At 47.5% G+C, this 24,466-nt stretch overlaps 1 protein-coding gene across 1 annotated transcript; it reads left to right on the forward strand.

Moving 5' to 3' along the window:
• Positions 1-370: 370 nt before the first annotated feature.
• dact2 (dishevelled-binding antagonist of beta-catenin 2) lies at positions 371-23,446 on the forward strand. The gene is made up of 4 exons (XM_072580371.1): positions 371-774; positions 10,093-10,225; positions 19,723-20,025; positions 21,273-23,446. The coding sequence occupies exons 1-4, from the start codon at positions 529-531 to the stop codon at positions 22,577-22,579; spliced, it is 1,989 nt and encodes a 662-aa protein (XP_072436472.1). The 5' UTR covers positions 371-528; the 3' UTR covers positions 22,580-23,446.
• Positions 23,447-24,466: the final 1,020 nt, after the last annotated feature.

Genomic DNA, 24,466 nt, shown 5'->3' on the forward strand with positions numbered 1-24,466 from the left:
ACATATAAATAAAATGATTCCATATAATTTAAACGTGTGTATATATGTGTTAAATAGGATGCACATATACTTTATATGTATAATGCCATATAAGTTAAATGTGTGCCTGTATATATGTTAAATAGGGCGCATATATATGTTATATGTATGTCATGTAAGTTAAACGTGTGTGTTTATATGTTAAATAGGATGCATATGCAAAACACTAGTGGAATTTCTGAAGTGAATTGGGGAGGAACTGATGACGATGACAAGGTAAAGCGAGTGTCACCAATGAAAGGCTTCAGTGTGGTTTTGGGGCGGGGCGAGGCGAGGGTGGGATTCAGAGGGTTTGTATTGGATAGGAGGGCTGGAACTCAGATTGTCAGCCAGCACGTTGGAGGTGAAGTGATAAAAAAAGTTGTCCCTCTGTTGCAGTGTGACTGTTGAATGTGAGTCCCTGTGTGTGTGAGAGAGAGTTGAGAAGCAGCCTGTCTCTCTCTGGGCAGTGAGTCCAATCGTTTGTGCCTCTCAGGGGGGTGCTGCAGGATGCTGAGCAGGAGGCGCCGGTCTGTCCCTGCACCTTCAGCCGCCTTTGACCGCTGCCGGGCCGGGGAGAGGCTGCAGGCAGCGCTGGCCGGGCTGCAGGAACTGAAGCTGCTGAAGGAGAAGCAGAGGGAGCTGGTGAAGGGGGCCCTGGAGATGGAGAGTCCTACAGCCGCACTGTCCACCAGGCAGTGTATCACCGAGGAGGCGCAGTTAGAAGCGACCCTGAGCTGTCTAAAGGAGCAACTGGTAAGGAATTGTCCTCCACAGTCTCTGCACCTGACAGCTGCTCGTTCCGAGGTTAACATTGTCCCAACTTTTCTCAACCTCACGTAATCTGTCATCTGTCCTTTGTTTTCAGTTTTGTGAAGATTTTTAGCCTACACCTGAGGGGAAGGTAAATTAATAAATCATAAAAAGTTATTGGTTTGGATGAGATGATGCGGAGAAGTTTTTATTTTAGCTTACTTACAGTGTGGAAACAGGCCCTTCGGCCCAACCAGTCCACACCGCCCCACCGAAGCACAACTCACCCATACCCCTACGTCTACCCCTTGCCTACAGTACGGACAATTTAGCATGGCTAATTCACCTGACCTGCATATCTTTGGACTGTGGGAGGAAACCGGAGCACCCGGAGGAAACCCACGCAGACACGGGGAGAACGTGCAAACTCCACACAGTCAGTCGCCTGAGGCGGGAATTGAACCCGGGTCTCAGGCGCTGTGAGGCAGCAGTGCTAACCACTGTGTGCTAATCAGCTCCAAATCCTGCAGGGTTTAGCTTTCACCACCAACCTGATGTGAATATGTTGTACCCTGTTCCTAATAGTCATTATGTTTAGATTAGATTAGGTTCCCTATAGCGTGGAAACGGACCCTCCGAAGAGCAACCCACCCAGACCCATTCCCCTACATTTACCCCTGACAAATGCACCTAACACAGAGCCAATTCACCTGACCTGCTCATCTTTGGATCGTGGGAGGAAACCGGAGCACAGGGAGAATGTGCAAACTTCACACAGACAGTTGCCCCAGGCTGGAATCGAACCTGGGTCTGTAGAGCTGTAAGGCAGCAGTGCTAACCACTGAGCCCGTTTAGTCATCTGTCAGGGACTTTAATACGCACCTCTGGAGTCAGGCGGGTCCACAACCCGGTCTTCCCCCCCCCCCCCCCCCCCAGTTCTGAGGAAGGGTCACTGGACCCGACACATTGCCTCTTGATTTCTCTCCGCAGATGCTGCCAGACCTGCTGAGCTTTTCCAGCAATTTCTAGTTGTCTCCCACTTCAGAGGCAGGAGTCATACTGTGTCACAAGAATTTGCTTCTTTTTTTAAAAAAAGGTTGTTTTCCAAAGTTTGCATATAATTCCCACAATGCGATCTCTGATGTGTAAACTTATTTACATGTATGGAATATTTATGCATTTAAGGATTATTGACTGTTTCAAAAACAATTACAAACCTATTCACATTTAATGTGTCTGGAAGAGTTATTTACAACTACAATATTTACTACTCATGTTTCAGAATTTTACAAACATTTTTCTCTGTTAATATTTTTCCACGTCTTCGAGTTAAAATGTCACTTTTGTTTTTACAGGGGACATGATTATATTAAAAAGTTATAGCAATGTATTTGAGTTGCATGCATTCAAATACACAAGAGTTTACAGTTAAGTTTTGATGAATTGGGATTTTTCACGGCCAATTGGATCCCCATGGTCTATGTGCACATTAAGCGTCAATCCACATCGTAACTGGGATACACACCTCGGCCTGGTTTTCTACAGATCGTCTGTCTGTATTTAAAATATCAACAACTCGTCAACAAAGTGTGAAAACTGGGCAGGGTGTTCCCGGGACCAACTCCGTTTTGTTGTGACAAATTCTCTCTCTCTCTCTCTGACTGGACTGCCACTGAGGACACATACAATGCAGATGTGAATTCCTCTCGAATCCTCTCCTCCCCTCCCTCCCTCCCTCCCTCCAACCCCCCGAGGGGCCGTCTCGACTTGTTCCTGGGGCCCGCTGCCAAACGCCAAATAGCCTTTGCATATTTCGAGATTGCCTTCTGCTGAAAAGACAGACTTACATTTGTATAACGCCTTCAGCACCTCCTCCCTCTCCCCTCTTTCCCCCCCCCCCCCCCAAAAAAAAACCCAAGGAACTTTACAGCCACTTTCCAGGGGATGCGGTAGCAGTTGCAAAAGTGGGAAACGTGACAGCCGGGTTGTGCACAGCAAGATCCCATAAGCAAAAATAAAATTCTGATTGCCTGAATTGGTGGCATTGGTCAGGTGATAAATATTAGCCAAGAGGATAACTGCCCTTCAAAATACATATGAATATACAGGTTAGGAACAGAAATAAGCCATTCGGCCCCCTTCAGCTGCTCTCCCATTTAATAGCTGATTGACTGTGGCCTCTCTGGACCACACCATTCGACTCTTGGATATGATCATGGCTGATCTATCTGAACACCATATTCACTTTCTTCCTAGACTCCTTGATACCTTTAAAATCTGAAAACTTACCTTGCTAATCAGGTGGCGAAACCAGCATCAATTGTAACATAAGACCACAAGAAATTGGAACAGGAGTAGGCCATTCGGCCCCTCGAGCCTGAGCGAAGGCAGTCTGTGCTTACCTGGTCTGAATTGCATATGACTCCAGACCCACAGAAGTGAGCCTTGACTCTCATTGCCCTTTCAAAATGGCTGTGCAGGCCACCCCGTTCAAGGGAAGTAGGGGCCAGGGACACATCCCATAAAAGAATAATGATAAACAAAGTTAGTTTGGGGTCTTTTAAAGGTATCAAGAAGCATAAGACGAAAGCGTGCTGAACTGTCAGAGGTGCCATCTTTCAGTTGCGATGGTAAAACAGTTTTCCTGATGAAGAACGTATGCTTGAAAGGTCGAACTCTCCTGCTCCTCTGTTGCCTGACTGGCTGTGCTTTTCCAGTGCCACACTTTTTGACTCTGACTCTGACTCTGACTGTCCAATATCTCCAAGTCCTCACTTTCTCCCGGTGGCCTCAATCCTACCTCCTGATGCCATGGGATCACCAAGCTCTGACTAAGAGGGTAGTCGGGACTCTGGTTTACCATTGCAACTGAAAGGTGGCACCTCTGACAGTGCAGCATGCTCAGTGTGATGTAAGTAGATGCCAAATTAACTTTGTTTATCATTATTCCTTTATGGGATCTGTTCCTTGCCCCTACTTCCCTTAAACTGAGTGGCCTGCACAGCCATTTTGAAAGGGCAATGAGAGTCAAGTCGCGTTTCTGTGGGTCTAGACCAGGTAAGGACAGCAGACTTCCTTCGCTCAGGCTCGATGGGCCGAATGGCCTACTCTTGTTCCTATTTGTTGTGGTCTTATGTTACAATCGATGCTAATTTCACCGTCTGTTAGCTTGGTAAATCTTTTGATTTAAGGTGTCAAGGGGTATGGGGAGAAAGATCAGCCATGATCATGTTAAAGGGCCGAATGGTCTTGTCTTGTTTGTTAATGGACGGCACGGTGGCTCAGTGGTTAGCACTGCTGCCTCACAGCGCCAGGGACCCAGGTTCGATTCCAGCCTCGGGCAACTGTCTGTGTGGAGTTTGCACATTCTCCCCGTGTCTGTGTGGGTTTCCTTCGGGTGCTCCAGTTTCCTCCCACAGTCCAAAGATGTACAGGTCAGGTGAATTGGTCATGCTAAATTGCCCAGTGTTCAGGCCTGTGTAGGTTAGGTGCATTAGTCAGGGGTAAAGGTAGGGGAATGGGTCTGGGTGGGTTACTCTTTGGAGGGTCGGTGTGGACTTGTTGGGCCGAAGGGCCTGTTTCTTTCCTGTACGGATTCTAATCTCCTAATTATTATATTCCAGATTCTTATTAACTGAATTTAATTCCAGCAGTGGGCACCAATCACTGAGATCATGATTCTAATTGCAGCTTGATTCATTGTTTAAATTCAAGTGGTGGTATTTGAACCCTATGTCTCAGCATTGGCCTGTGTCTCTGGATCACCAGCCCAGCTGCATTACCACGGCACTGTCTGAGGAAACTGAAATGCAGAGAGTTAGGAGCATTGTTTCAAAGCATTTTGGGAGGTGGGCTGGCCATTGATTGAAAGGCACTTTTCACATTAGACCAGAAGATAAGATAAGATAAAGATGTTAAGGAAATCAAACAGAGGAGGAAATCCTCTTTGAGAAGAATGTGGCATTGAAGAGGAGGGAGCGACCATGGTAAATATCAGTCCTACCTGTTAATTAAAGGCAGACAGGGAACAATTGACTTTACATCAAATCCTCCTCCTTGACTAGGTCTGTCTGACTAAAATGCTATGGGTTGATAATGGTATGTTTCCAGTTGGTAAGGACTCCTATTCATAAAGAAATCAGTGTGACTGGCTTCAAAAAGATATCATTATTACCTCTTTGTTCCAGTTTCGTAGGTCTCTCTCTCTCTCTCTCTCCCTTTTTCTGTCTCCTGTGCCCGCTTCCCCCCCCCCCCCCCCCCCCACCTCGGTCGCTCACGCTCCCCCTCTCTCTCTTTCTCTGCCAGTCATCTATTCCCACTTTTGAACTTTTCCTCAGGCCCTCTATTATGATGACCATCTCATAACTTTTCCTAAATGAGCTGGAACAAGCTGAATATTGGCGGTATGCCGTCACCTCCTGAATCACAAGGTACTTTGCCCAAGTCCCACTCTAGGACCTGAGCACAAAATCAAGGCAGACATTCCACTGCAGTGAGGGTGGGGATGGCTTAGTCGTGTTATTGCCAGACTGTTAACCCAGAGATCAGGTAAAGGTTTGGCTCTTGGGTTCGGATCTCATCGGGCAGGTTGTGGAATTCCAAATCAGTTTAAAAATCTGGAATTAAGAATCCAATGATGACCATTAATCGATTGTCAGGGAAGACCCATCTGGTTCATCAATTCCCTTTGAGGAAGGACACTGCCATCCTTACCCACTCTGTGACCCCAGAACCACAGCAATGTGGTTGACTCTTAACTGCCTTCTGGGTAATTAGGGACGAGCAATAAATGTTGCGCTCGCCAGTGATGCCCTCATCCCATGAATGTATAAACAAATGTATCAAGGGGTGTGTTGTGTTGATAGTGGTCTGGCTTGTGGATGAAGCATCGACATCAAGGCTCTGTCTGCCTGGTGGGTGCACGTGACAGAATCGGGAATGCTGTTTCAAAGAAGACCTGATGTCCTGACCAATGACTATCCCCTTGACCGACTTGACAAAGCCAGCTGATCTGGTTGGTATCACCTGGTCTGTTGTTTGTTTTTGGGGGTCTTGCAATTTGTCCGCCAATGCTCCTCCACCACCGCAATATCCAAAAGTGTTCCATTGGCTTTGAACTATCCAGTGGTCAAGAATGGCATCATGCAGATGCAAGACTTTCTTTAAATGTTTACGTTGAGAAGCCTGTTGAGCAAGTTAGACCTTCCCCCTTGTGTTTCATGCTCACGCTATCTGACTTTCCAGCTCAGTCGAGTGTGTGGTGCTGGAAAAGCACAGCAGGTCAGGCAGCATCTTGAGGAGGAGGAGCAGGAGAAGAATCAACGTTCCTGGCATAGGCCCTTCATCAGAATGCTCAGTCCCCTGTTCCCACTTTCTCCTCGGAATGTGAAAGGGTAAAGGGAGATTTATGAAGAGATTCTCAGAATCCATGGGAAAGGCTAGGGAAAAGCCGGAGGTTAGTAACCACTGTAGAGGGGGAAGTAAGGGGGCGTTTTTAAAAATATTTAGTCAGTGAATTGTTGTAATCTGGCAGTGCCCAGAAATAAAAGTTGTGACTTTTAAAAGGAATTTGATCTATACTCATTGAGAGAGTATTTTCAGGGTTACTGGGATGGGACGGAACTAACCAGATGGCTCCTTCAAAGAGCTAGCACAGTGGCACAGTGGTTAGCACTGCTGCCTCACAGCACCAGAGACCTGGGTTCAATTCCCGCCTCAGATGACTCTGTGTGGAGTTCACACATTCTCCCAGTGTCTGCGTGGGTTTCTTCTGGGTGCTCTGGTTTCCTCGCACAATCCAAAAATGTGCAGGTCAGGTAGATTGGCCATGCTAAATTGCCCCGTAGTGTTAGGTGAAGGGGTAAATTTAGGGGAATGGGTCTGGGTGGGTTAGGCTTTGACGGGTCGGTGTGGACTTGTTGGGCCGAAGGGCTTGTTTCCACACTGTAAGTAATCTCTTCTAATGATAGAAACAGTGGGCTGAATGGCCTCCAATTGTGTGAAATGAAGCTTCATTCCCCTTGGTACCTGGAGTGTGACGAGGTCACGGGTCACACAGACAGATTCCTATTTTGGCTTTCATCTTCCTGGTGTCAGTTTTTAACTGCTTTTTTTCTCTCTCTCTCTCTCTCTCTCTCTCTCTCTCTCTCTCTCTCTCTCTCCTCTCTCTCTCTCTCTCTCTCTCTCTCTCTCTCTCACATCACATGTTTGGGAAGCTATAATTATTGGAAACTAAATCCTTGCACATCGCGTAATCACAATTAATGTCTTTGTTTTTCTTTGGAATGGCTGAAATGAGATCTTTTTACGATCTGCTGAATTATCAATGACTGCTGTATATCTTCACGGCCGCTCTATGTGCACTACCACCATTAATCAAGATGGTCAAAGACTCTGGCTCCACATCTGTCACTTCCTTGATGTGCATTTGGATCGCTGTAAAATACACATTGAAAATAAATCACTCCAGACGCTGTCATCCGAGGAACTAATTGCATCTCCATTTTCTGTCTCAGGCAACAATATATCTGGGTTGTGTTTTTAAAACAGTGGGTTCCTGACTACCTTCTTGGGTAGGACCTTCCCCAGTTGGGTGGTCAGCTTGTGTGGATCAGACAGCACTTCTGTGCTGCACTGTTACCCTGTTCCTGTTATGTGCAAGGTATGTGGGTGGCACGGTGGCACAGTGGTTAGCACTGCTGCTTCACAGCGCCAGAGACCCGGGTTCAATTCCCGCCTCAGGCGACTGACTGTGTGGAGTTTGCACATTCTCCCTGTGTCTGCGTGGGTTTCCTCCGGGTGCTCCGGTTTCCTCCCACAGTCCAAAGATGTGCAGGTCAGGTGAATTGGCCATGCTAAATTGCCCGTAGTGTTAGGTAAGGGGTAGATGTAGGGGTATGGGTGGGTTGCGCTTCGGCGGGGCGGTGTGGACTTGTTGGGCCGAAGGGCCTGTTTCCACACTGTAAGTAATCTAATCTAATCTAATCAGCTGGGCTTTCGTTGGATGGTCCTCCAGCCTCTGAGTCAGTGGTTTGAGGTCTGCTCAGGGGACTTGAGAACAAACCTTTCCGAGTGCAGTATTGAGGCTCTGTCAGAGGTGCTGTCTTTCTGGGTGAGATCATGTCATGGGTCTAGATTAGATTAGATTCCCTACAGTGTGAAAACTGGCCCTTCTACCCAACCAGTCCACACTGACACTTCGCAGAGTAAACCACCCAGACCCATTTCCCTCTGACTAATGCACCTAGCACTATGGGCAATTTAGCATGGCCAATTCACCTAACCTGCATATCTTTGGACTGTGGGAGAAAACCGGAGCACCCGGAGGAAACCCACGCAGACACGGGGAGAATGTGCAAACTCCACATAGACAGTCGCCCAAGACTGGAATTGAACCCAGGTCCCTGGTGCTGTAAGGCAGCAGTGCTAACCACTGAGCCACCATGCCACCCCCGAATGTTAAACCCTTCACCAGTAGAGGACCCGCCGTTGGCAGGAGTAAGATGTTGAGGAGCCCTGACCGAATGCATGTGGAATGGATGTTGCCTCTTATGGGGGAACTGGGGGTCACCCATTTGACACCAAGATAAGGAGAAAACGTTTCCAAAGAGGGTTGTGTGTCTTTGGAACTCCCTTCCATAAAACAAAACATAAGAGGTCATGCAGCTCATTGAGTCTGTTCTGCACTCAAAGCTGAGTCCTTTTAATGCAGGGATAGATGTATCCTTATTAAACCAGGATAGGTCAAGAATGCAGAGTGTTCGGGTCAGCTGCGATTTTATCAAATAGGCAAGTAAGGGGGCTGAGTGTTCCCACCCTGCTCCTAATTCATGTGTTTGTGTTTGAAGAAGAGCAGAGGGGTTTCTCTGGAGTATACCTGAGAACAGATGTGTTTGTTAACCCATGGCTATATATAAATGCAGGTCGGTGCTCTTTGTAGGACTTTGTTGTCTGCAAACTAGCTGCCGCTTTTGGCTACATTACAGCAGTGACTATAGTTTCTCAGCTGTAAAGCAGTTTGATCTATCCAGAGGCTGCATACAGGCACTGGATTAGTGGTGCTGGAAGAGCACTGCAGTTCAGGCAGCATCCAAGGAGCTCCTCGGATACTGCCTGAACTGCTGTCCTCTTCCAGCACCACTAATCCAGAATCTGGTTTCCAGCATCTGCAGTCATTGTTTTTACCTGCATATAGGCACTACATAAATGCCAATTTCTGCTGCACCTTTTTATAGAGTGTTAGGAAATCTACGGTAAAGTAGGAATCAGAGGGTGTTGTAAACAGCTTTCAATCTCCGTGTCTGAGTTCCACATTGTACACAACTAGCAGACAGGCAGTGGGAGTTGTTGTTGTAATTTGAATGGGAGGTCAGAAATGTTGTGGAGCCATTCCTCAGACAGGTGGAATGATGCAGTAACCATTATGGTCCACGTTTGATGGGCTGAACTGCCTCCTTTTGCTTTTTAACACCCTGGAGATTGACCTGGTGGGTTTGAGCTGTAGGGAGAGGCTGAATAAACTGGGGCTGTTTTCCCCAGAGTGTTGGAGGCTGAGGGATGACCTTTTTTTTTATAGAAGTTTGTAAAATCATGAGGGGCATGGATAGGGTAAATAGACAAGGTCTTTTCCCCCTGGGGTGGGAGAATCCAAAACTGGAGGGTGTAGGTTTCTGGTGAGAGGGGAAAGATTTAAAAGGGACCTAAGGGGTAACTGTTTCACACAAGAGGGTGGTGCGTGGATGGAATGAGCTGCCAGAGGAAATGGTGGAGGCTGAAACAATCATAACACGTAAAAGGCATCTGGATGGGAATATGAATAGGAAGGAATTAAAGGGAAATCGGCCACATGGGGACCCAAATGGGATTAGATTAATTTAGAATATCTGGTCGGCATGGACAAGTTGTACCAAAGGGTTTGTTTCCATGGTGTACAACTCTGTGACCTCATTCCAGTTTTGGAAAAAGAGCCATTTTGTACTCTGAATATTAACTCTAGTTTCTCTCTCCACAGATGTTTCTTGGAATTCTGAGTTCTTCCAGCACTTTAAGACTTTTATTTGTTTGCAGTTTACACCTTCGATACTGAGGGAGAAGCCTCCTGATTTTCATTTGTATCGATGACACTGTACTACATATATCAGTAAGATAAGCAACTTTGAACAGCAAACTTCTCAAGTTAATCAAACGTCATCCACGCAGTGTAGAGTCCTGTGCTTTGTGACCACCCAGTAATATAAAGCAGCAGAAATCGTTGGTCGCTGAAAGTTGCGGCTTGAATTGTTGGGGTTTTTTTTGAGTAAAAGTCTCTGGTTTGCTTTTCAGTCACATTTAAGGAAGCAAGATGCAGGACTAAAAATTCATTTGCAACAACTGGACCGTCAGATCCACGAGTTAAAGCTCGACGTGAACAAGTCTTCCCCAGAGCAACCGGAGAGTGACAGCAGACCAAGTTCAGGTAAAGTCCTCCGGTTGTGGTATTTGCATTGCTGAACCCAAACGTGACGAGCCTTTCCTGTGTTTGAGTGCCCCTCTGGTGGGGCAGACTGCTTTCAGAAACCTGGGAGGAGGCCATTCAGCCCCCGTTGAGCCTGTCCCACCATCCGAGTGACAGTGGGGGGGGGTGAGGGCAGATGATGGCCGCATGGTATTATTGCTGTTCTATTAGCCCAGAGTCCCATAGAAGACCTGGCTTCATGTTCTGATTCAGTAAATATAGAACATAGAATGTTACAGCGCAGCACAGGCCCTTTGGACCTCAATGTTGCGCCAACCTGTGAAAATAATCTGCCCATCTAACCTACACCATTCCATTATTATCCATATGTATGTCCAATGCCCTTAACGTTGGCGAGTCTACTACTGTTGCAGGCAGGCCGCATCACTGTCTGAGTAAAGAAACTACTCCGATATCTGTCCCAAATCTATCACCCCTCAATTTCAAGCTATGTCCCCTCGTGTTAGTCTTCACCATCTGAGGAAAAGGGCACTCACTGTTCACCCTATGATTATCTTATGTCTCAATTAAGTCACCTCTCAACCTTCTCTCTAATGAAAAAAGCCTCAAGTCCCTCAGCCTTTCTTCCCAAGACCTTCCCTCCATGCCAGGCAACATCCTAGTATATCTCCTTGGAACCCTTTCTAAAGCTTCCACATCCTTCCTATAACGTGGTGACCAGAACTGTACGCAATACTCCGGGTGCGGCCACACCAGTGTCTTGTACAGCTGCAGCATGACCTCGTGGCTCCAAAACGCAATCCCCATACCAATAAATGCCAACTTATCATATGTCTTCTTAACAACCCTATCAACCTGATGGCAACTTTCAAGGATTTATATACCTGGACACCAAGATCTTTCTGTTCATCTACACCGCCAAGAATTTTACCATTAGCCCAGTACTCTGCATTCCTGTTACCTCTTCCAAGTGAGCTACCTCTCACTTTTCTGCATTAAACTCCATTTGCCACTTCTCAGCCTAGCCCTGCATCTTATCTATGTCCCTTTGTACCCACAAAATCCTCACCACTATCCACAACTCTGCCTACCTTAGTGTCATCTACAAATTTACCATCCCATGCTTCTATGCCCATATCCTCATTATTTATAAAAATGACAAACAGCAGTGGCCCCATAAAGATCCTAGTGACACACCACTGGTAACTGAGCTCCAAGATGAACATTTCCCATCAACCACCACCCTCTGTCTTCTTTCAGCTAGCCAATTTCTGATCCAACCACTAAATCACCTTCAATCCTGAAACTCCATATTTTGTGCAATAGCCTACCATGGGGAACTTTATCAAATGCCTTACTGAAGTCCATATACATCACATCAACTACCTTACCTGCATCTACCTGTTTTGTCACCTTCTCGAACTCATTAAGGTTAGTGAGACACAACCAACCCTTCTCAAAACCATGTTGACTATCCCTAATCAAATTATTCCTTTCCAGATTATTATAAATCCTATCTCTTATAACCTTTTTCCAACACCTTACCCACAACTGAAGTTAGGCTCACTGGCCCATAATTACCAGGGCTGTCCCAACTCCCCTCCTTAAACAAGGGAGCAACGTTTGCTATCCTCCAGCCTTCTGGCCCTACTCCTGTCGACAATGATGGCATAAAGGTCAAAGCCAAAGGCTCTGCAATCTCCTCCCTGGCTTCCCAGAGAATCAAAGGATAAATCCCATCTGGCCCAGGGGTCTTATCTATTTTCAGATCTTCCAAAATTGCTCAAACCTTCTCTTTTTGAGTTGAAAAATGTGGTACTGGAAAAACACAGAAGGCCAGGCAGCGTCCGAGGAGCAGGAGAATCGACGTTTCAGGCATTAGTCCTTCTGGAAATTCCTGAAGAAGGGCTTATGCCCGAAATGTCGATTCTCCTGCTCCTCGGATGCTGCCTGACCTGCTGTGTTTTTCCAGCTCCACGTTTTTCAGCATCTGCAGTCCTCACTTTCTCCTAGTTGATCAAAACATCCTCTTTGTCAACCTCAATCCCATCTAATCTTGTATACTGTATCTCCGTATTCTCACTAACATTGTCCTTTTCCAATGTGAATTCTGATGGAAAATATTCATTACACAATTCCCCTATGTCCTCACATTCCACACAACTTTTCAACTACTATTTTGGCCCTAATCTTACTCTAGTCATTCTTTTATTCCTGGTATACCTATGGAAGGCCTTGGGGTTTTCCTTGACCCTATCCACCAACAACTTCGTGTCCCCTCCTGGCTCCTCTTCGCCTTCTCTTTCGAGCTTTTCTGGCTAACTTATAACTCTTAAGCCACCTAACTGAGCCTTCATGCTTCATCCTCATATAAGCCTTACTCTTTCTCTTGACAAGAGCTTCAACGTCTTTAGTAAACCATGGTTCCCTCTCTCAACAACTACCTGATAGGTAGATACTTATCAAGGACCCACAGTAGCTGTTCCTTGACTAAGCTCCACACTTCAAGAGTGTCCATCCCCTCCAGTTTCCTTCCCCATCCTATCCATCCTAAATCTTGCCTAATTGTATCAGAATTGCCTCTCCCCCAGTTATACCTCTTTCCCTGCAGTATATGCCTATCCTGGACTAGGGTGGAAAAGGTCAGAGGTCACACTCCATCAGGTGAAGAGACAGTGCTCTGTAAGCTTGTGATTTCAAATACACCTGTTGGACTATAACCTGGTGTCGTCCGACTTCTGACTATACCTTTGAGTTATTTCTTAGAAATTATCCCTTTCACCAATTAAAAAAGTTAAAATAAAAGTTTTACTTTCATTAGCACCTTATGTTTCTGACCCGATATACTCTTTCATTAAAATTCTTCTTCTTTTTAGGTATTTGTCATTCTGTTAAAATATATTTTGGCAGGATATCCCAGCCGGTCCAGCATAGAGTCATGGAAACAGACACTTCGGTCCAACCTGTCCATGCCAACTAGATATCCCAACTCAATCTAGTCCCACCTGCCAGCACCCAGACCAGATCCCGCCAAACCCTTCCGATTCATATACCCATCCAGATGCCTTTTCAATGTTGCAATTTTACCAGCCTCCACCACTTCCTCTGGCAGTTCGTTCCATACACGTACCACCCTCTGTGTGAAAAAGTTGCCCCTTAGGTCTCTCTTATATCTTTCCCCTCTCACCCTAAACCTATGCCCTCTAGTTCTGGACTCCCCAATCCCAGGGAAAAGACCTTTATCTATTTATTCTATCCATGCCCCTCATGATTTTATAAACCTCTATAAGGTCACCCCTCAGCCTCCGATGCTCCAGGGAAAACAGCTCCAGCCTGTTCAACCTCTCCCCGTAGCTCAAATCCTCCAACCCTGGCAACATCCTTGTGAATCTTTTCTGAACCCTTCCAAGTTTCACAACATCCTTCCGATAGGAAGGAGACCAGAATTGCACGCAATATTCCAACAGTGGCCTAACCAATGTTCTGTACAGTCGCAACATGACCTCCCAACTCCTGTACTCAATACTCTGACCAATAAAGGAAAGCATACCAAACACTGCCTTCATTATCCTATCTACCTGCGACTCCACTTTCAAGGAGCTATGAACCTGCACTCCAAGGTCTCTTTGTTTAGCAACAATCCCCAGGACCTTCCCATTAAGTGTATAAGTCCTGCAGGTGCAACCAAAGTAGTACTGCAGGGGAAATGCCTTGGGAGGTTTCATTATGTTAAAGGCACTATATAAACAAAAGCTGTTGTTGCTGAAAGTGTTGAGTATGGAACTTGCTACTGCATGGAATAGCATTGGTGTGTTTAAGGATAGATACAGGAGAGGGAGAAAATTCTGGCCAGCACTGGTGGTAGAGTGAGAGGAGGCTGCTGTGACGTATAGACGCCAGCATTGGCTGAACGGCCTGCTTAAAAACTCTTTAATGGGATGTGGGTATCACTGGCCCACCAGCATTTGTTGACCATTCCTAATTGCCTTTGAATTGAGTGTCCTACTGGGATAGGGTTAGGGCTGAGAGCAGTTAACTGTTAACTGTTTTCCTGTGGGTCTGGAGTCACATGTAGGCCAGAGCATAGAGTCACAGAGATATACAGCATTGAAACAGACCCTTGGGTCCAACTCATCCATGTTGACCAGATATCCCAACCCAAACTAGTCCTACCTGCCAGCACCCAGACCAGATCCCTCCAAGTCTGTTTCATTCATATACCCATCCAGATCCCTTTTTAAATGTTGCAATTGTACCAGCTTCCACCACTTCCTCTGGCAGCTCATTCCATATATGTACCAAAGAAGTTGTAAATTGGAGGAAGGCTAATTCTGATGTTATTAGGCAAGAACTTTCAAAAGCTGACTGGGGGCAGATCTTCGCTGGTACAGGGACGGCTGGAAAATGGGAAGCCTTCAGAAGTGAGATAATGAGAATCCAGAGAAAGTATATTCCTGTTCGGGTGAAAGGAAAGCCTGGTAGGTATAGGCAATGCTGGATGACCAGAGAAATTAAGGGTTTGGTTAAGAAAAAGAAGGAATCATATGTCGGGTATAGACAAGATAGATTGAATGAATCCTTAGAGTATAAAGGCAGTAGGAGTATGTTTAAGAGGAAAATCAGGAGGGCAAAAAGGGGACATGAGATAGCTTTGGCAAATAGAGTTAAGGAGAATCCAAAGGGTTTTTACAAATACATTAAGGACAAAAGGGTAACTAGGGAGAGAAAAGGCCCCTCCAAGATCAGCAAGGTGGCCTTTGTGTGGAACCGCAGGAGATGGGGGAGATACTCGATGAGTATTTTGCATCAGTGTATATTGTGGAAAAGGACATAGAAGATATGGAATAGAGGGAAATAGATGGTGACATCTTAAAAAATGTCCATATTACGGAGGAGGAAGTGCTGGATGTCTTGAAACACGTAAAAGTGATAAATCCCCAGGACCTGATCAGGTGTAACCTAGAATTCTGTGAGAAGCTAGAGAAGTGATTGCTGGGCCTCTTGCTGAGATATTTGTATCATTGATAGTCACAGGTGAGGTACTGGATGACTGGAGGTTGTCTAACGTGGTGTCACTGTTTAAGAAGGGTGGTAAGGACAGATGAGGAAGGCAGATTTAAAGGACATTAGTGAACCAGTTTTAATAACAATTGATGACCGTTTCATGGTCACCATCACTGAAAGCAAGTTTTATAGGTATTTTTGAACCAACCTGTTGAGAAATGTTACTCTCACCTCTCTGAAGCAGGTGGGACTTGAACCTGGGTCTCCTGGCTCAGAGGTAGGGACACTGCCACCGCTCTAGCTTTATGAATGGAGTATAAATTCTATCAGCTGTCACTGTGGGATTTGAACTTGGGTCCAGAGAACATTGGACTGGCCTTTTGGGTTAGTAGCTCAGTGACATTACCACTGTCTCCCCATCGTCCTGGCTTCCTTTTTGAGTGAGTGAGAGAGAGAGAGAGAGACACCCACCAGTTCTTTGTCACCTTAGTGCTGTCTGCCTCACACACTACAGGTATCTTGCTAATGGAAGAGTAACGTTCAGTCTAGCACTGGGCTCCCTCTCTGTTAAATGACTAATGCAACATTGGGATGTACGCCTGGCAGCTACTCAGCAGGATTGTACAAGTGCTGTCTGTATCAGGTTCCCTGGCCTGGTGTATTTGTACAATAACATCTCCCAATCCATTCTCTTGGCTCCAGCTTGGAACAGCCAGCTCACTGCTGCTGGTGGATTCCAGTCTCGACTTTGCCACTTTATTAATAAAAAGTTAAATTTTAAACTTGTATTAATAAGTAACGCTGTTGCTGCCTGAGAGCTGTAAAGACTCCTCTGATTACCACATCCCTTCCACTCTAGCCAGACAGCATCCAGTGCCTGGCAAATCCTGATTTTTCTTCCCCACCTTTCCCCCCCCTACCCCCATTCTGACCGTCTCACTCCAGCAACTGAAAAGTCAAAGTAAGAGCAGCAAGAGAAGACCACTCTGCCCCTTAAGCATCTTGCATCCTTCAACAAGATCACAGCTGATCTGCATACCTCCACATGAGGTTTATAGCAGCAGTCAGTCTCTTTTATCTGAAGGGTCACACCTTAGAGTTACACAGCACGGAAACAGACCCTTTGGGAAACTTGGTCAGTATGGATGGGTTGGACCAAACTAAACTAGTCCCACTTGCCTGCGTTCGGCCCGTATCCCTCTAAACCTTTCCCTGTTCAAATTCATGTACCTATCTCATGTTGAACAGTCAGTTTAAGCTGATACCCAATTGACGCCATCTGGTGCAATATTGATCTCACGTTGTGAGGGATTGCCCCATCTCCTTCATATTTGAACATAGGAATGGAAGTAGTCTGTTCAGTCCATTGAGCTGTTCAATACAATCATGGCTGATAAAACACCTTCAATGTTTTTATTCACCCATGTCCATAAGCCTCTACCCTTCTTGGGGCTTTTAATTTAACTTTGATCTCAGTGATATTACATCTATTATATTCTCAAACTTTCCTAGTGACTAAATTAATCACCTTGAGAATTAGTAATCTCTTCTCCCATCTCTGATAACCTGGTTTGAACTCTCCTTGTATCATCCACGGTCTAGGCTGTCTGTCCAGCACAGAGGTAGGTCATTGGATCGTTGAGACTCTTCGCTCTTGGGAAGAGATGGTGATCTTAACTTCTGTTTTTTCATCCTTGACCCAGTCAATTCCTCCTCCTGAATTAATTCTCCAATTCCCATTTTGAAATTATTTATGGAATAAATGTCTGCACCATTCCAGATCCCAACAGTTCTTGAGGTGGAAGAAGGTCTTTGCACCTTATTTTGAATCCTTGACCTCTGATGATTTGCCAGAGAGAATAACTTCACTCTATTAAACCTTCAATCTAGAAAACCTCTTGAAACTCTCAATCTTCTGTTTTCTGAGGAGAACATGCTAACTCTATCCAACTTCCTCACTATTGAAGCTTTTCATCCCTGGTGAAATCACCTTTTGTTTTAACGGCTCAGTGGTTAGCACTGCTGCCTTACAGCGCCATGGACCCGGGTTCATTCCTAGCCTCGGGCGACAGTCTGTGTGGAGTTTGCACATTCTCCCTGTGTCTGCATGGGTATCCTCTGGGTGCTTCAGTTTCTTCCCACAGTCCAAAGATATGTAGGTTAGGTGAATTGGCCATGATAAAAATGCCTATAGTATTAGTCAGGGGTAAATACAGGGTAGGGGGGTGGGTCTAGGTGGGTTACTCTTAAGAGGGTTGGTGTGGACTTGGGCAGAAGGGTCTGTTTCCATACTGTAGGGAATTTAATATCTAAACCCTTGACATCCTCACTGAAGTTCAGTGCCTTGGATAGACAACATTACAGAGTCAGAGTCTGATAAAGAATTATTCCTACCACAATAATTAGGTTTTATCAACTGTCAAATCACAGACTTTGTTTCTTAATGCTGCAGATTTGCAATGTCTCCAGCTTCTCTTCCGTTCTCCCACCCCCTCTCAACTTTATCCTTCTAGGATTAATCCAGCTCTTGGCTGCAGCTTCTCTAGAGCAAGTTTGTGTAAACTGAGCTTAGTCTCCTAAGCCTGGTCTTCACTGTGGGTTGGGCTGTTAACCTTGAATCCTGTTAATGTTGTGTAGAGAGGAAGTAACTATTGTCTACCTTGACTCCCTTTCCCCATCTCTCCCAGTAACTATGTGGTTTCTCCGGGTGTGGGGTAAGTCACGATGGAGTGAGGTGAAATTAGATTGGAATGGTCTTGTGTGGACCTGAACACCAGCATGCTGTAATTGGACAGAATGGCCTGTCCAATGATACAAACTCTGTGAACACTTTTTACAATTCTGTGTTCACTTTCTCTTCTCGAACTGTAAAAACTGCTCAGTTTACAAACCTCTTTTGAGCAGGTGATGTACACTTAGTACGTTTCTAATGTATCCTTATACAGTTTTAATTTTTCCATTTTTGAGGAAGGATACCATTGCATTGGAAAGGGCTCTTGTGTCACAGTGGTAGTGTCCCTACCTTTGAGACAGAAGGTTCCGATTTATAACACCCCCTGTTCCAGAATTGTCATGATATTTCTGAAAATGGCTGTCTTGGGTCATAGAGTCCCTACAGTGGGAAAGCAGGCTATTTGGCCCATCAAGCCCACACTGACCCTCTTAAGAGCAACCCAACCACCCCTCATGTTATACCTGTAACCCTACATTTCCTGTGGTTAATTCACTTAGCCAGCACATTCCTGGACCTATGGGCAATTTAGGATAGTCAGTCACCGAAAATGCGCATCTATAGACTGTGGGAGGAAATCCATGCACACAGACAGAGAGCATACAACTCAGTCTCCCTGTGGGTGGAATTAAACCTGGCGCTGTGAGGCAGCAGTGCTAACCACTGAGCCACCGTAACTATATTTGCCTGGGAAGGGCTATGGTAAAGGTTCATTAAACCGGTCCATTGGATGAACAGGTTGCTCTGTGATATGAGATGATGTGACGAGATTCTCTGAAGTGCAGAAGAACAAGAGGTGATCGCATCGAAACGGAGACAATTCTGAAGGGGCTTCACAGGGGTGGACTCTGAGAGACTGGTTCTACTGGTCATTGAATCTAAACACAAGAGGCACAGTCTCTGTATAAGGGACCAATGGGTTTGACTGAGATGAGGAGAAATTTCGTCAGCCAGAAGGTGTGATATCTTCGGAATTCTGTATTCCCGGGATGTTGCTGCATTGTCGGATCTATTTTTGCAGGGAAGTGTTGCTGTCTAGGGGAATTACAGCATAAGATGAGCAGGCAGGAAGCTCAAGATCAGCGATGTTTATATTAAATGGTGGATCAGACTCGATGGGTTGGATGCACCTCCTATTTCATGTTGTTTGGTGTTTTCTGGCTTAACCGGTCATTGACCTGAAATGTGGGGTGGTAATATCACAAGAGTGGCAATCCATAAACCTCAGGATAATGTTCTGGGGACATGGGTTCGAAACCTACCATGGCAGATGGTGAAATTTGAATTCGATAGAAAAAAAATATGGTATAAAAAGTGAGGGCTGTCAATTGTAATAAAATCCCATCTGGTTCACTGATGCCCCTTTTTGGGAAGGAAATCTTCCATCCTTACCTGGTCTGACCTACACATGACTCCAGACCCACAGCAATGTGTGGTTGAGTCTGGACAATTAGGGATGGGCAATTAATGCTGGCTACACCATCATCCTGTGAAGGAATAAAAAATGTACTCTACCTGTGCTGTTGTGGCTTAGTTGGCTAAAGAAATTTTCTCTTCAGCAGGAAGTTTGTTGTTCTGTTCCCTGTGACGCCTGTCTCTGTTGAGCTCCTCGCTAATAATAAAAAATGTACTCTCTTCCCTCACCCCAGGGATAATGCCTGGCCCTCTGAGTGTGTGTGGATGATTTCAGTCATCTGCTGTGCCTGTCTCTGCATCTCTGCGATATTGTGGTACTGAGTGTGGTTTGGTTTCTGCTTCGCAGGGTTTTATGAGCTCAGTGACGGAGGCTCCTGCTCTCTGTCCGCCTCCTGCACTTCCGTGTCCAGTGGGTGTACCTCATCGTCATTGAGCAGCATGCTGTACTGCAGCCACCCGGCCGAGACCAGGGTCCTGAGGTCAGAGGGACGACCCCGTTCAGCCGATGAGCTCACCGTGCCGTCACCGGCTTTCAAGCAGCAAGGTCCCGGCAAACGGCCCGGGGGAGGGATCAGAACCAGCGCGGAGCTGCTTCCCGGTGTCCACACTGCCAGGCTCGGGGTCCCCAGGCGGAGACCAGTCTCTACAGGTACTTGGGATCCTCCCTCCCTCCCACCCACACGGGCAAGGGGGCAGACTCAGTGGTGGGCTGTAGGGGACTGACTGATGCTGGATGGAGCTGACACTAGAGAAAGGTAATTTGGCTGATCCTGGGTATTCCTGAAGAGGGGCTTATGCCCGAAACGTCGATTCTCCTGCTCCTCGGATGCTGCCTGGCCTGCTGTGCTTTTCCAGCACCACATCTTTCAACTCTGGTACTCCAGCATCTGCAGTCCTCACTTTCTCCAAGTTGATCCCGGGTATGGGAGGGACTGCCTGATGAGGAGGGCCTGAGCAGATTGGGCCTGAGCAGATTGGGCCTGAGCAGATTGGGCCTGAGCAGATTGGGCCTGAGCAGATTGGGCCTGAGCAGATTGGGCCTGAGCAGATTGGGCCTGAGCAGATTGGGCCTGAGCAGATTGGGCCTGAGCAGATTGGGCCTGAGCAGATTGGGCCTGAGCAGATTGGGCCTGAGCAGATTGGGCCTGAGCAGATTGGGCCTGAGCAGATTGGGCCTGAGCAGATTGGTGGGAGAATGAGAGGTGACTTTATCGAAACATGCAGGACCTGACAGGATGGAAGTGAACCAGAGGGAATAATCTCAGGGTAAGGGGGTCACCCAGTTAAGACCGAAACGAGGAGGAATATTTTTCTCAGTTTGTGAATCTGTGGAATTCTTTACCTCCGAGGGCGGCTGAGGCTGGGGTGTTAAGTATATTCGAGGGCTGAGATAGACAGATGTTTATTCAGTAACTGAATCATGGGAGAAAAGGCAGGAGAGTGGAGCTGAGGATTCAGACCAGCCACTGAATGGCAGGCCACACTCGATGGGCTGAATGGGCTACTTCTGCTCTTGTAGTCTTATGGGTGGAGTGTCTGGGTGGGTGGGGACAGACTGTGGGGATGGGAGTGAGGAGAGGGCAGGACACAGGTATTTGGGACGTGGGGGGCTGGTGGGTCCGACTGTCGTGGGAGGGGGTTGGTGTGAGAAGGAGAGCCCGACTGTGGGGGCTTTAAGGGCTGTTAATTCAGAGGAGACATGGGGGTGGGGGCATACACACTGATTGGGAAAGACCTTCATGAGTTGGTCTCTGTGGTGGATGGGGCACCATCTGTGGAGTTGGGGCTTGGATGAGAGGGTGATATACTGAAGAGTACAGACTGTGACCTGTGTGGGTCTAGGGCACCATGTGAACGTTGGTGCAAGCTGTGTGATGTGCCTTGTTTCTCCCACAGGAGACTTGGAGAGGTTGGTACCGTGGCAGACTGGACCCACGGGCATATCTGACTGGAAGCTGCCTCTGCCTGCCTTTACCAGGAATGAGCCACAGCTCCCCGCTCTGGATCAGAGGTTCCGGTGCGACCTGATCTCCGAGGACAGCAGCGATGTCTACACTTACCCCAGCCCCCTCCATGCCGTGGCTCTGCACAGCCCTGTGTTCTACCCCACGGGGCGGGTGGGTGGTATGGACAGCAGGCCCCACGGTGTCCCAGTGCAGGGGGTGCTCCCCTCCAAAACGAGAGCTGTCTGTCCCAAAATAGGATCTCTACCTCCACAGGCCACCGTTGGAGGGACAGGGCCTGAACTGAGAGCGAGAGCCACCATGACTGAGAAGGAGCAGGAGCCGTGCACGAAGGCGCCACCAAAGGAACAGGCCATGAGGCCTTCTGACCTACAGCGGGCTGCCAGCTGCAGAGCTGTAGGACGTCCAGCAGGAGGCACTGTGGGCGCTGGATTGAAGTCCCTGGGGGCTAACTGTTGGCTCCCAATCCCACCCCCGGGTTGGGAGGGGTTAGAGGTGCAGGTAGATGTCCCATTCGGGTTGGTTGTGCCCAGTGACTCCTTGGGGACTCGCTCAAGCCTCTCCCATTCGGTAGGCCTCACCAGACACGGGCGTCTGGATTCCAGTATTGACTCCATTCAGACGACTGACCGGAGGGCAGGGGTCAGGCCGGGGAAGGACAAGAATGGGTTCGCTCATGCCCGGTTTGTGCCCCCAGAGTCCCGGCTCCAGCTGCAGGTCAGTAAGACCCAAGTGGCCAGAACTGAGAGGAGGGTCAGTGGTGAGACGACACGGGTGGCAAAGAGGCCAAGTGCCGGTGTAGGCCTGGCCGGCACAGGGGGCCTTGGAGCTCCTGGTGGTCCAGAGTCCCAGGGCCGGGCCCAGCGGCCGAGGACAGGCAGGCAGCGGGGTTCACGGGCTGGGCTGAGGGCACGGATCCCCCCTTGCCCCCGCTCCCACCCCCGCAGCGAGTCAGATGGTTCAGAGTATTCAGCTGAGTGTGCCTCACTGTTCCACTCCACCGTCGCTGAGAGCAGTGAGGGAGAGGGCAGCGAGTACACGGCCAACCGCTTTGGGGACAGCGAATCAAGTGGAAGCGAGGACAGAGGGCACAGGGTGGCCCTAGTCTGGCCAAAGGCCTCAGGGGGGCGGCGCCTCCCTGCAGAGGCCAGGGTTTGCCGCATCAAGGCATCGAAAGCTCTGAGGAAAAAGATCCGGAGATTCCAACCTGAAGCCTTAAAAGTTATGACCATGGTTTAGTGAGATTGGGGGATAGGGTGGGGTGAGCCCTAGGCCTCTTCTCTGGGAATCGGGCCCTAGGTCTCTCCCCTGGAGACTGGGCTGTGGGCCCTGAACCTCTCCCCTGGAGACTGGGCCATGGGTCCTACGTCTTCTCCCTGTAGACTGGGCTCTAGGTCTCTCCCTGGAGACTGGGCCCTAAGTCTTCCTCTTGGAGACTGGGCCCTGGACCTCTCCCCTGGAGACTGGGCTCTGGGCCCTAAGCCTTTCCTGTAGACACAGGGCACAGCCATCTTGACAAAAGAAGAGGAGATGATGGTCTGTTGCTATTGTTGCTAAAGTTTTAATCCAGGGATCGAGGTCTTGTTATGGAGACTCCGCTTCGGAGACAGATGATGGAATTTAAATCCAGTTAAAATGTGTAATGTCAGAGAACCCATCTGATTTCCTCCTTTTTAGAGGAGAAAATCTGCCATCCTTACCTGGTCTGGCCTACACGTGACTCCAGATCCACGGCAATGTGTGGTTGACTCTTGAGTCCCCTCTGGGCAATTCGGGATGGGCAGGGAATGCTGGTCTGGGCAGTGAATGCTGGTCCAACCAGTGATGCCCACATCCCATGAGTGAATTGAAATAGTGATGTGGAGGAGCTGGTGTTGGGCTGGGGTGGATGGTGTTAAAAATCACACGCCAACAGGTTTATTCGGAAGCACCAGCTTTCGAAGCGCTGCTGCTTCATTGGAAAAAGGTGAGAGCTGATGTGGTGGCAGGCCTCCTGCGATGAATCACTGAATGCGTCTGGCCTTCTTTGTACTCTGTATAATAACTTTTATTGTTGTAAGGATGTTGTGTAACAATAAGAATAAAAATATTCCTTTTTTGTGTTAAGAGTTGGTCCTTTTTCCTTTTTTGGGGTTTGTGCTCACATTGGATGATAGGGCAGGGATGCAGATGTCAACACTCAGCGCGAATGCCTTCGTTTTCCCAGAAGTCACATTGTGCTGTGATGGATCTTTGCACAAACACCAGGGTCTTGGGGAGGATAGGATGCTGTTAGGATTGGGAAGTGATGTCCAATTCGACGACTCAACCCAACAGATCAGTTTGCTGTTGATCAGACTGTCAGGCAGTTTCATGACACTGTGTTTGATAATGGATTCAACTCAGGCTGGACCTGGCCAGAAAAATCATTGTCGGAGCTTACTGAGTGCATATTGATTGCCCTGTCAGCATTGACCACACTTTGAAACTTCATCAGAGACAGAAGGCCATTCAGCCCCTCAAGCCTGCTTTGCCTTCCGAGAAGATCACAGCTCATCTGATTGTGGCCCCAACATTATGACAACACCCCTCCTCCCCCATGACCTTTTGACACTCTCTTGTTAATCAAGAATTGATATACCTCTGCTTTAAACGTATGCAATGACCCACTCCATCGCTCTGTGAGCAAGAGACTTCCGCTGACTTCCCAATCCTTCATCTTAAAATAGGCATACAGTGTCCCTCTAGTGCTAACCTGTCCCACAGGGTGGAAGGAACACCCACCATGTTAAGTCCCCTTAGGATCTTCCATGTTTCAATACAAACACACCTCCTTCCTCTAAGTGCTAAGGGTATTTGGAGATGCTTTGTAAATCCTTTCAAGCATGTTCATTATGTTCATTTTAGGGGAAGAGAAAGGAAGGATTGAGAGGAACACCAGGGAGGTGTATTATCTACAATAATGAGGTGGGGGGGGGGGAGGGTGGAGAAGGAGAGGAGAGAGAAGCATGCTTTCTTGCAAACAGGAAAAGACCAAAATTAGGAAGTCCCATTAAACCACCCCGATTGGCTCAATTAGTCTAAGGAGCTGGTTAATTTGTTGAAGGGAATGACACCAGCAAGATGTGAGGCTGAGACCTGACTCCA

Source organism: Chiloscyllium punctatum, chromosome 11, assembly GCF_047496795.1.
Source record: "Chiloscyllium punctatum isolate Juve2018m chromosome 11, sChiPun1.3, whole genome shotgun sequence".
Taxonomy (NCBI): Eukaryota; Metazoa; Chordata; class Chondrichthyes; order Orectolobiformes; family Hemiscylliidae; genus Chiloscyllium; species Chiloscyllium punctatum.

Excerpts from the sequence above, each read along its gene's own strand:
- dact2 (XM_072580371.1), top strand. The coding sequence starts at position 529 with ATGCTGAGCAGGAGGCGCCGGTCTGTCCCTGCACCTTCAGCCGCCTTT. Across the intron at positions 775-10,092 it reads GCTGTCTAAAGGAGCAACTG|TCACATTTAAGGAAGCAAGA; the intron begins GTAAGGAATTGT and ends TTTGCTTTTCAG. Across the intron at positions 20,026-21,272 it reads GCGGAGACCAGTCTCTACAG|GAGACTTGGAGAGGTTGGTA; the intron begins GTACTTGGGATC and ends TTTCTCCCACAG.